The 12230-nt window shown below is 42.8% G+C and overlaps 1 protein-coding gene across 1 annotated transcript in view; it reads right to left on the bottom strand.

Moving 5' to 3' along the window:
- The window catches only part of POLN (DNA polymerase nu), a 2377116-nt gene that overhangs the window by 690031 nt on the left and 1674855 nt on the right, over window positions 1-12230 (bottom strand). Inside the window, exon 20 of the mRNA XM_086964459.1 lies at window positions 9770-9847. Within this exon, the coding sequence (XP_086820585.1) occupies window positions 9770-9847 (78 nt within the window). The remainder of the gene's footprint in view (window positions 1-9769; window positions 9848-12230) is intronic.

Below are 12230 nucleotides of genomic sequence, written 5' to 3'. Positions count from 1 at the left end.
TAAATTTGAAGAAGTGAGAGCATTAAAAACTTTTCTCTTCAAATCCATTTGTTGTCGAGTTTGAGATCCAACATGGGCCTGAATTTGTTTTTGGGGCCTTTCTTTGTCACCAAAATAATATCGGGAATGATTCCTGTGCCTCGTAGTTTGTGAGGAACGATCTCCACAGCATGCTTTTACAGTTGGATGTTGACTTCTGCTCTTAGCATCTGCAGATGTTGTTTGGACAGTTGTGGTGGGATGTTTGGTGGAGGGCTTGTAAACCTGAGACAATAGTCGTTCTGTACAATATTCAGAAACCAGGCATCTTTCATGATGGATTGCTACTCTGTCAGGAAATGAGAAATACTTCCCCCCTGCTGGAGTAAGGAACGGCAGAGGGGGAAGCAGTAATTCATTGTTTGTAGCCTACTGGAGGCTTTCCTGCTTGGGCAGGATGATGTGCACATCCTCCTTTAGGAGGACAACATTGTTGGTGTTGAAAAGGTCTTTGCTGCTGTTGTTGGTGTTGACCGTGAAACTATTTAGGGGTTTAAACCCTCTGTGGGTAAAAATGTTGGTCGTACAGCCTATAATTGTATTTGAGTTGCTCTTTACGCTTTTCCAGGCCCACTGCTTTGAGGGACTCCATTTTTAACTTCATCTTTGCCATTTCATTGTCGGTATGGCTACTGAATAAGGTGTTTCCAGAAAAGGGAAGATTAAGGATTTGCAGATAGGGTTCTTGTTTCAATGCTGTTAAATGAAGCCAAGAATGCCTTCAAAGGGCCAGCCCATGGCAGTATCCAGGTGCTGCTAGTAATGAAGCACCTGCAGCAGCACTAATGACCTGATTGGAGGCCATTATGCCTTCACTGAATACTTCAAGAAAATCTTCCCTTTGATCTCTTGGGAGATGTTCAGCAAACTGCTATAATGAGTCCCATATGGCTCTGTCATACCTGCCCAGTTGAGCAGATGCACTGGCTGCCTTTATTGTAGTGGCTGCTGTACCACATATCTTGCAACCTACAGAGTCAAGTAAGTTTTTCACTGTCCTTGTCCAGAGGAACTGTAGAGGACGGAGGAGTAGAATGTGCCTTTTTTGCAGCGAAAGTAACTACAGAGTCAGGGGGAGGATCCGAGCTGTGGAACAAAGGGTCCTGCTCTGGAGGTCTATGTTTTTTCTGGAGCCTCGACAGAGCTGACTTGGGTGCAGTGGGGGAAAGGAACTGTTCCATTTCTGGTTCCAATAATCCCGGAACTAGGGGCAGGAGAAGTCTAGATGCTACTCACTGATGGAGAGTCTCAAAAATCACCAATGTCGATGGCTGTGGGTCAGACAATGGACCATTCAATTTTGAAGCTCCCCTTACAACTGCCTCCTGAAAGGTGTTTATATCATTGATCAGTGACACTCTTGGTTGAGGAGAGTCAGACAAGGTAGGAGAATATCTCACGGTACTGGAGGAGGAAGCTGAATAAGGCAATTTGTGCTTTGACCATGTCCTAGATCTAGACCTGAATGCATGATGATAATGGAGTGAACGCTGGAAAGATTGTCTCTAAAAAGAGTGCTGAGACCGCCCACGACGTTTTGAAGGCAATCACACTTTGGATCTATGCCGAGATCTGGAACATGGATCTCTAAATCTATCGGTTGTAAAAGCAGATCTCACCAGCAAATGTGCTTCCCAAGTATTTGCGGTGGAAGAGGAGCTGGCTAAATGGGTGGAGGAGGTGCTGGAAGAGGTGGCGGAGGTGGCAGAGTTGGCAGGGGAGAGTCTGAAAGTACAATAGGCCATGATGGAGAATACAATCTGCAGTTCCAAGAGTCTGAAGTAGATAGTAGATGTTGTGGTCTTGACTTTCCCATTCCTTTGGAATGTCTCAACCTCGAAACTTCTCAATGTCAAAGTTCACCATCACCTCTCGACGTCATGGTGTCCCTCCATGTTGACCTCCTACGCCTTGACGTCGAAAGTCATCTTTTCTTACACGTCGACCAAGCTCTTGAGAGCGAACATGTAGGAACCCTACCTTCTCTTGTCGTCAATGCCCTTGAAGTCGACCTACAAAAACGTCATATTTACTTGTGGCCTTTCTTTTTGGATCTCCCACACCTGGAGTCCGCAGAGGAAGGTGGAAGAGCCCTAGTAGAGGTTTGACCCTCTCTTCACCCCCTTGACATCCCACCTTCAGATTGTGCCCGTTGCTGCCTGCGTCGATGCTCTGTTCCATCTGGCAAATCTTCACCCTTTCTCTCAGGGTGCACCTGGAAAAGTTCCTATAGTGTGAGCACTTGTCAAGAATGTGACTGTCAGGAAGGCAGACAGGGCCGGACTGGGAACAGAAACCGGCCCTGGCACACTGCTCAACCAGCCCCCCCAGGGGTGAGCGGGAGTGCAGCAAAGCAGTGTGCGAGGGCCGGTTTCGGCCGATTTTGTTACTGGGGACCGATCTTGCCGACCCCCGGTAACTAAAAAACGGCCCCCCAGGGGTTCAAAACCAGCCCCCACCCTAGCGGCCTACCGGGGAAATGCCCGGTGCCCGCTATGGCCAGTCCGGCCCTGAAGGCAGATGATGCAGACGTCACATAGGGTCTGACTTGGCCTTTTTTCACTTGTCAAAAAAATATGAAATTTTATTTGACTAAGGAAAAAAACTTTCTGTCAGAAAAAGACAGAAAAATACTGGAACAGATGAAATCAGAGGAATGAAACAGCTGTCAAAAATTTCCCATGAGATTTTTGAGGGAAAAGAGCCAAAAAGGATCTGCTCAGTGTTCAAAGATCCTGTCACCAGTAGCAGGAAAAAAGAAGTGAGGCAACTGCTGCTTTCTGGGCATGATGGGATACTGGAGGGCTCTTGGCCTTTAAAGGCACAGACGCTCTTTTCACGTCTGCATAAGGGAATCCTAGTAGGCTACATTGTACTCTCTTCCTTCATCTGTCTCTTTTAAAAAAAAAGGTTTGTGAAAGAGATTTCAATAGTCAAACATCACAATTTCAGTTATTTTGACTTACTGAAGAAAGGCAAAAATCTACACCTAAGAAAACATAATATAAAGAAGTACTCTGGGATCCCCGCAAGTGGGCGGAACTATTCATTTCTCATGACTATCAATGGAGATCCCCTGAGAGAGAACCGCTGTTCTACCAGATACTTGACTCGACTCAAAGGGTCCATCATGGTTAAATTCTGAGCTTAACAACGCCCCCCGCGGCGGGATGCCTGGCTTTCACCTTGGGGATGCCCTGTAGGGGCTATCTCACAGGGAAAAGCCAGGACGGGTTCCCAAGGCAAGCGCGGAGATACCCCTTCGGGGGTCGATTCAGGCGCTATATAAGAAACATAATAATAATAATAATAATAATGGTGGAATACTATAGCTTAGGTAATTTTTTAACACAATACTTTATCTTCCATAGATTCACATGCCATTAATCTGAGTAAAAAGCAGTAAATTCCCCAGGGCTGGTGAAGAGGTGATCTTTTTACAGAATAAATACTTCAACACTGTTAGACCAGACATCCTCGGGGTAATATTCCCCCAAATGTTTTGCTTTCACGCCTCCTGTTTGCTGAATGTGATTATATTGGCAAATAGACTGTGCACTTTACTACTGCTGCTAACCAGTGCTAAAGTGATTTGGAATTCTCTCCATAAAACATGATAAAGTTGGCTTATACACTTAATTTAATTGAAGTCCCTATAAATGGTCCTACATGTACCCAGGACCAGTAAATCAAATGTTACTAGTGGGCCTGCAGCAATCATTAAATCACTAAAGTAGCCTTTTAAAACCTGTTTCAGGTCTACCACTGCAGCCTGGAGTGAAGTTATAAACTTCCACTTTGACTTGGCAAAATTGACCTTTGCCAGGCCAAGAGCTTCCTTCTAAATACTTATAAGCCACCCCTAGGGTAGATCTTAAAAGTCCATAGGAAAGGGTGCCTGGTATTTAAAAGTGTGAGAAGCTAGCTTTGTATATGTTGTACACTTATGTAAGTGGGCACCTGGCACCAATCCAGACAACCCGTATGGTGATTTTAGTTGTCTTAGTCACAGGGCCGTAGCCAGGAGTATATGTTTTGGGGGGCATGGCCTCCGGTAAGGATGACAAAGTGTTCAGAGGAGGTGGCGGTGATACTAACAGGGATATTTAGAAATTTGCAATTGATTTTATTTTGAGGGTAAAGTGGGTGGCAAAAATTAGTACAGTTCAAAGATAGCGGTATCAAATCCCCGAAGTAATAGTTGAGGACTTTACTGTCCCAAGTTGTGCACATCCCACATTTTGCCCGTAAAATTAGTCAAAATATTTACAGACAACTTTACAAAAGGTTTGGAGGTTTTTCTTTAATGCACTTTTGTAATAAACTGAAGCATATGGAAAACCACAAAATACATAGGATTCGATCACATTAGTTAAAATGGCAAACAACTTAAATACATATTTACAGGTGATTTGGTGATAACCCCTCTAACCTAATGTTTGTTTGAAAAAACGGAGGGAAGCGATGAAAATGAGATAGAATTAACAGACACGTTTTAAGGCCAGGAGTTAGTACTTTAAGGAATCCAAGAGTAAAATATATGTTTTAAAACAATTTTAGTTAAAAGCCTCAGTGTACACTTGGTATGGTTCATTATCAGTTCTATAGATGACCTAACCATGATAGGCAAAACATTTTGGAATTAATACACATTAGTGCCAGCTCCTGTGGGTTTCACTGTATGTGATAGTACCTTATCAGTGAGCATCAATAAACAGGTCTGTAAAGATCCCAAACTGATCAAATATTCCAATTCCTCAAATAATTTTATAATTCTGTGCCAGGACCCTTTAGCAGCCCCCTTGATTATTCTGAAGAAAGGTGACACCAATAATAATAACATGGTATTTACACTATATATTTGAAAATGCAACAATTACACAGATTTTCAATTAATATCCACATAGTTTACTATAAAATGCAAGCTTTTAATTTAAGAAAATAATCTCAGTTCCCTAAAACAAAAAAATGTCAGTAGATAAAAATAATTGACATCCTTAAATATCATGTTTTTCATTTTCAGGAAATGTGTGTTTGGTGTGACTTTCATCAAGCATGCTCAAGTACTAATACAACAAATGAATAGATTGTACAACTTGTCCATTTGTCAGTCTCTCATGCAAGGATGGCCCTAATATATCTGGGCTCATGTTATAATTGCCATGCATTGTGTGCCTATAATATGGCAACATTTACCTTCCATACACTATGCCCAGCTCTATACAGAAGTGGGTGGCATCATGCCATGGATGCTCACAGTACAGTAAGGGCACCAGTATGGCAGGATCAGCATAATAAAATAGGTAGGTATCATCATGCCATGGATTCCTACAATAAGACAATAACCACCACCTGTATATGGAGAAGTGGGGCTCAATGGTTAGAGTGGCAGACCCTGATGCAGAGGTCTAGCCCGGGACCAGGGTTCAATTCCCCGCCTCGGCGGGTCTTGGGCTCAAAAAATTCCACGGACCTGATAATTCTCGCCTCGGTGCCTATTCTAATCATAGAGTCCCACTCTGCAACTCTGGGCAATAGCTTGCTTAATCTCCACAATGGCCCCCACAATACTAAGGATGCCTGGCCTTCACCCTGGGGGTGCCCAGGAGAGGACGCCTCACAGGGAAAGCCAGGACGGGTTCCACAGTGGTATTCGTACAAGCGCCTTGAGACCCTTGCGGGTGGGTAGTGCGCTATACAAGTATCAATTTACATTTACATTAAAATCACCGTTATAACAGGAGTGAAACCATCTGGTCGTGAAGGGGCAGACAAATTACACAATCTTTCCCAAGCATGTACACATATGCAAGCACACACCTACTCAATTTCTCAAATACACAAGCACACACACCAGCAGCATTCAACCTTTTTTATATACTCACTCTGCCCCCATGTTTCCCTGTGGATGCCTTCTGGATCACGTTCCTCCCCTTGTCTTCCACTGCCTGCCAGGCCCTATCTCACAGTTATGCTGTGACTTACAACTATCGCCACATTATTAGATTTGTTTATAGAGCCTGCCTTGTCAGTAACACTGGTGTGGCACAAGTTCTGTCTTTAGCTTTGTGCTGTGGAGAGCTGTGTGACATGTTTTCTGGAGTCTTCTCCTTTACAGACCGCTTGTGCCTCAGTGTTCCAAAGAACACAAATGGTTTATGTGTGACAGTTTGAACGTGGATCACTAGGCACTCAGATATGCAGTTGGACCTGCACAGCAGAGGCTGTTCTGCACAATGTCACACCTTTGGAGTGATGGGAGAAAAATGCAGAAAGGGCACTATAAAAAATAATGTCCACTGTGATATAGAAGGACACTCTGATATCTTAACAAAGCAGAAATGAAAATCAGGATGGGGCAGATAAAAATATTTAATGGAACAACATGTTTTTTTTTAAAGCTCTTGATCACTGACCATAGTGTGATGTATTGGCAATGATGGCAACTATGTGTTGCTACTCATCTCATTGGGGCTCCTTTTATCGACAGGGAAAGGATAAATAGCTTGATGGACACTGAAATTTGAGTCTGTGAATCAATGATTAAACACAGGTTCCTGCTATGAATGTATCAGACTACTGGGTTACCAGTCTGGCAAGCCCTTTTAGTGGTGAACAAAGTTGAATGACAGGAAGCACAGTAATACTTTTTTGTAATAATACCTTACTTTTGCACACAGCTACTAGTACCACAGTTGTTCAGTGCCAAATTATTGTGAACGACAGACATTAATTTTATACACATTAATGGTAGTCAAACTATTGGTCTGAGAAGGATAAGAGGCTGAGTTGGCCCAGCTAGGGATTCAGACTCATGAAAGATCTTAGCAGACTCTCATTGGCTCTATAAATACCTCCATACACAAAACGTGATAAAGTAATAAGACTGCCTACCTAAGGGGTGACTGCTCAAATATAATATGATTAAATACAACAACTTGGCACAAACACTGTCCCTATTGACCAATGAAAGAATGTTACTCTCTATCAGCTTCTTTGCATCTATCTCCCCTTCACTTGTTTCTCCCTATTGTCTTTCTTGTTAGCACATACCCTTCCTTCCCTTAGGTTCAGTAGCTCCCAAGCGCTTTTCAAGTTTAATGTCACCTCTCGTCTTTCTATTTAACTTAACTTGTTTCACTGTGCTTCTCACCAATCAGTTATAAAAAGTAGGGGTGGGTGGAATTTGCGTAATCGCGTTATGCAAATCTCCGCAAAACGGTAAAAAATCTCCGCTCCCACACAGAAATTCCGCAAACACGCGGAATTGCTTGTTCGCGATGCTTTTTTACTGTTCGCAATCGCTGCTTGCATGCTCGGGGGAAATATCTTGCGAAAACGCATTTGAGAATGCGAACAAGCAAAACAATTCGCAGAACGCAGAATTTTGGGCAATTTTGCGTTCTCCGCATAATGCGAAATTACCCAAATTCCGCAAATTCTGCAAACAGAACGGAATTTACCGCCCAGACCTAATAAAAAGCATCTGCCTTGACTTTCTTGTCCAAGAAACAGGGACCCCTATAAGTACCAAAAGCCGTAATGCCATTCTAAGGCAGGGAGGCTAAAATAGAGAAAAACGAAGAAGAGACCCCTCTGCCAGGTGACATTAAATAGAACATACATTTAGAAGCTTTATCAGATTTTCCTGGTTTTGCAGGCAATAGTAAGTGAGCACAGACCTCCGGAGATGACTGTTGGGTATTGGGAGTTCCTCCATGAAAAAGTGGTAATACAAAAGGGCTAATAAATGGAGCTAAATGTTACATTTTCTAGCATTTTTCTTTCAATATACTGTCGCCAGAGATCCACAGCAGCTTGCTGTGTGAAGCAAGCAGGGCAAATGACAGTGCTACAAGGCCATGCTGTTGCATATCGTGTGCTACCCAAATGGCACTAACATAATCCATCATGTATGCGTCAATCCAGGAAGATTTCCACTCTCAGAAACATTGACTTCAATATGAATCCTACTGGTCATTAACTACTACCAATCACTGTCTTCTTTTCGTTATTGTTATTAAAGAAGAAATCCTAACACAAGCGTTATTGCTTGTCCATAACAAAGTGGCCGGTGGCTGGGAAGAGGTGGAGTATGAGGAGGCTCTCTTTTTTCATCAAGTGGATAGCTCGTCTACAGCTTGTAGGTTCAGTTTAACACTGTAGTGTAGTTCCTATATCCCTGATAGGCTCTGTGCATTGGAATAAAATACACTATAGTTTTGACATAGGACTGAGGTCAAAATTTACAACGAAGGTGGAGGCAGCACCAGGGATGGAGTCGCAATTCAGCCAGTCTGTTTCAAAAGTTCTTTATTTTGCTTCATAAAAACACAGGACAACAGCCAACGCGTTTCGTTCCTGTTATAGGAACTTCATCAGGGCAAAAACGTAGAATATTAGATGGACCAAATTCCATTCGTGAGTTGGTATAATGATAAACCTGATCGGATATCTAAAGCGTAGTCCAGATTCTCAAAGACGTCTGTACAGAGTCGCAGTTAAGTTACCTCTTCTGCAGGTAATCACTCCAGGTTATAGAACACAAACCTGTGTATGTATAATGTTCATCTAATATATAAAAGAAGTCCAAGTGGAAAAAGCGATTAAACTGAATCTAAGTATGGTAGTTCCGCTAATATATACAGCAGAACCAGGCTGAGGCCGAACTCTAATATCCACGATATTTACAATCAGCCAATTCGATAATGATAACAGTAAGCATCCAAAGTCCACAGCATCCAAGGTTGCTGGTTTCCAGTATCGTGGCTCGTGGTGCAGGTTTCGCTGTTCCGTTTTGAAGGCCAACAGGATTTCTACGTTTGTGGTTCATTATAACCTCGTGGGTATATGAAGATGGGCCCATTGCAAGAATGACCTGTGCTATCTGAATTGGATCCTTCAAAACACGAATTAACACTTAAGAACACCTCTCTTTCATGTGGATTTCCCTTGGATGATTGTCAGAAAAAATATTGGTTGCAAGTTGAAAGGTAAGATGATAGTATGTAGCCTGAAAAAGCTGCGTCTACACCCTGACTGCTCACTGTATCTGTTCAAAGGACTCAAACCCCACTGAATGCGCGACATGGCATATGTTTTTGATCTGCAGTCACAGGCTTGCAATATTTTCGCTCATAGATCACCCTTGCTACCACGTCTTTTTTGTGCGTTTTTGCAGAAGAGTGGTAGGTAAGGTAATCCCTTCTTTTCTTGCAGTACTGCAGAAATAATGCATAACAACGATGGCTCCTAAATGCAGTGAACTATAAACGCTGACCTCCTAAGGGTCGATGTTTATAGGCTATGGGTTTAATCAATTTGAATTCAAAGACTTGGGTCAATCTGTAGTAATTGGAGTTTAACATGCACCACGTGTTTAGAAATGATCTATTCATCAGTCTATAAGTAATTGGAGGACATATGTTAGTCAGTGCAGATTGACAGGAAAGTCCATGTCTGGGCGCAAAACGGGCCTACCTTCAAAATGTTGCCACAATAATCCATGCCATTTAACTTAATTTCAATACGCAAATTGACTACACGATAAGTCATTGTATGTTGCTGGGCTCAGTACCCCTCCTTTCAACCAGATAGCACCTTTGATACTCGGTGAAAGGAGTAGTAGTTTAAGGAGAGGGGTGCACGATATGAAGCAGAATGGGACACAATATACAATAGGTCACTTGCATTTAACTGATTTACAAAGCACGATAATATATAATCTTACCTGCTGCTAAAAATGTACTGTCCTTGGATGAAACAAATAACGCTCTTGGTGATATGCTAACTACTTCCTTTAACTTCCCTGTAAAAAATACAATACCATCAGCAAACTCTTAAAAAGGTAAATCGTTCCATTTTTGCATGTGTCAATTCTGTTTTACTTGCTTATTCATGTACGTTTTGTCAGTATTAGGGCCTCATTTAGAGTTCAGCAGACGGGTTACTCCCTCATAAAAGTGAGAGATACCCGGTTCACTGTGTTATATGTGCCATATGATATAATGCACTTACTTGTAATACCATCACGTTTGTTACAGTGTTACCCGCCCGCCGAACTCATTGGTAGCCTAAGTTAGAGTTTGGCAGATGGGATAATGCATCACAAACGTGGCAGATGACCTGTCGTCGTAGTACATGTGCCATATGATATAATGCACTTACTTGTAATACGGCGGTCGGATATCCATCACGTTTGTTACAGTGTTACCCGCCCGCCGAACTCATTGGTAGCCTAAGTTAGAGTTTGGCAGATGGGATAATGCATCACAAACGTGGCAGATGACCTGTCGTCGTAGTACATGTGCCATATGATATAATGCACTTACTTGTAATACGGCGGTCGGATATCCATCACGTTTGTTACAGTGTTACCCGCCCGCCGAACTCATTGGTAGCCTAAGTTAGAGTTTGGCAGATGGGATAATGCATCACAAACGTGGCAGATGACCTGTCGTCGTAGTACATGTGCCATATGATATAATGCACTTACTTGTAATACGGCGGTCGGATATCCATCACGTTTGTTACAGGGTTACCCGCCCGCCGAACTCATTGGTAGCCTAAGTTAGAGTTTGGCAGATGGGATAATGCATCACAAACGTGGCAGATGACCTGTCGTCGTAGTACATGTGCCATATGATATAATGCACTTACTTGTAATACGGCGGTCGGATATCCATCACGTATGTTACAGTGTTACCCGCCCGCCGAACTCATTGGTAGCCTAAGTTAGAGTTTGGCAGATGGGATAATGCATCACAAACGTGGCAGATGACCTGTCGTCGTAGTACATGTGCCATATGATATAATGCACTTACTTGTAATACGGCGGTCGGATATCCATCACGTTTGTTACAGGGTTACCCGCCCGCCGAACTCATTGGTAGCCTAAGTTAGAGTTTGACAGGTGGGATAATGCATCACAAACGTGACAGATGACCTGTCATCGTTGTACATGTGCCATATGATATAATGCACTTGTAATATGGTGGCCTGGATATCTGTCACGTTTTTTACAGAGTAACCCGCCCGTCAAACTTTAAATCAGGCCCAAAGTCATTAAGAGCCTGAGTAAGAGCTTGGCCGATGGGATGCTGCGTTACAAACGTGACAGATATCCTGTCTGTCATAGTACAAGTGACATAAGATATAATTCACTTGAAATATGGCAAATAGGATATCATGTTTGTGACAGGCATCCCATCACCAAACTCTAAATTATTCCCTATATTCTGAATAATTACTGCCTGATTTAGATTTCGGCGTGAGGGTTACTCCGTCACAACGTGACAGATAACCCGTCTGACGAAATATAAATCCCATGGGATACAAAGGGATTTACATTTCGGAGGACGGGATACCGGTGGCCGTTGTGATGAGTATACAGTCTACTGAGATCTAAATCAGGCATATTAGAAGTGTTTCTGGTGCATTTTGCGAAAATATTATTTACACATTTCAAGAATTTGCTTGTAAAAATTACCAGACCTTTTATAATTACATTTTAAACAAAAATGGATCAAGATTTTTCACTTTTTGTGTTTGCAAAACAAGAAATTGAGTCCACGAGTTAGGCTGAAAAACTAGTCTGGTTCATATTTTGTGTCAGGACCTAAGGGCCTGATTTGGAGTCTGGCGGTCTTTTGATCTCCAGACTCACAGTGGCGGTCCACCATCTGCTGCATTACGACTTTGAAAGTTGTTGCAGCAGAGGACCACCGGCTGCGCAGGGAACAACTGTGCCCTGGCAGTGCCATAGCTGCGCTACAATCTAAGATGTTCAGCGGGACTGGCGCAGTCCCGCTGAGCATATTACAAGCTTCACCAGTGCCAGCCATTTCATGGAATCTGGCCCACTATGTCCGGCCACCACGTCGTTGACCATATTATGGAACCTTGCCTATGATCATGATCTCTTTTTTATTGGTGTTGAGCTTTATTTGAACTGGTGTGCCAAACCGTCCTCATGCTGAGAGAGAGTCACAATCAATTGTGTGTCGTCAGCATATGATACTAATTTGCCATTATGTCTTTCAATGAGCTCTGCTAGAGGGTGAATGCAAATAATAAATAGAGTGGTGCTCATAATGGAGCCCTGGGGAACTCCTTGCAAAAGAGTCAATGTCTCAGAGTGAAAGGTCTCTGAGCTACTTGAAAGGTGCAGTTGGACAGGAAGGAAGAAAGCC

The sequence above is a fragment of the Lissotriton vulgaris genome, chromosome 3_2, assembly GCF_964263255.1.
Source record: "Lissotriton vulgaris chromosome 3_2, aLisVul1.2, whole genome shotgun sequence".
NCBI lineage: Eukaryota > Metazoa > Chordata > Amphibia > Caudata > Salamandridae > Lissotriton > Lissotriton vulgaris.
The sequence above is the reverse complement of the archived record's forward strand: the minus strand, read 5'-3'. Positions and strand labels throughout refer to the sequence as shown.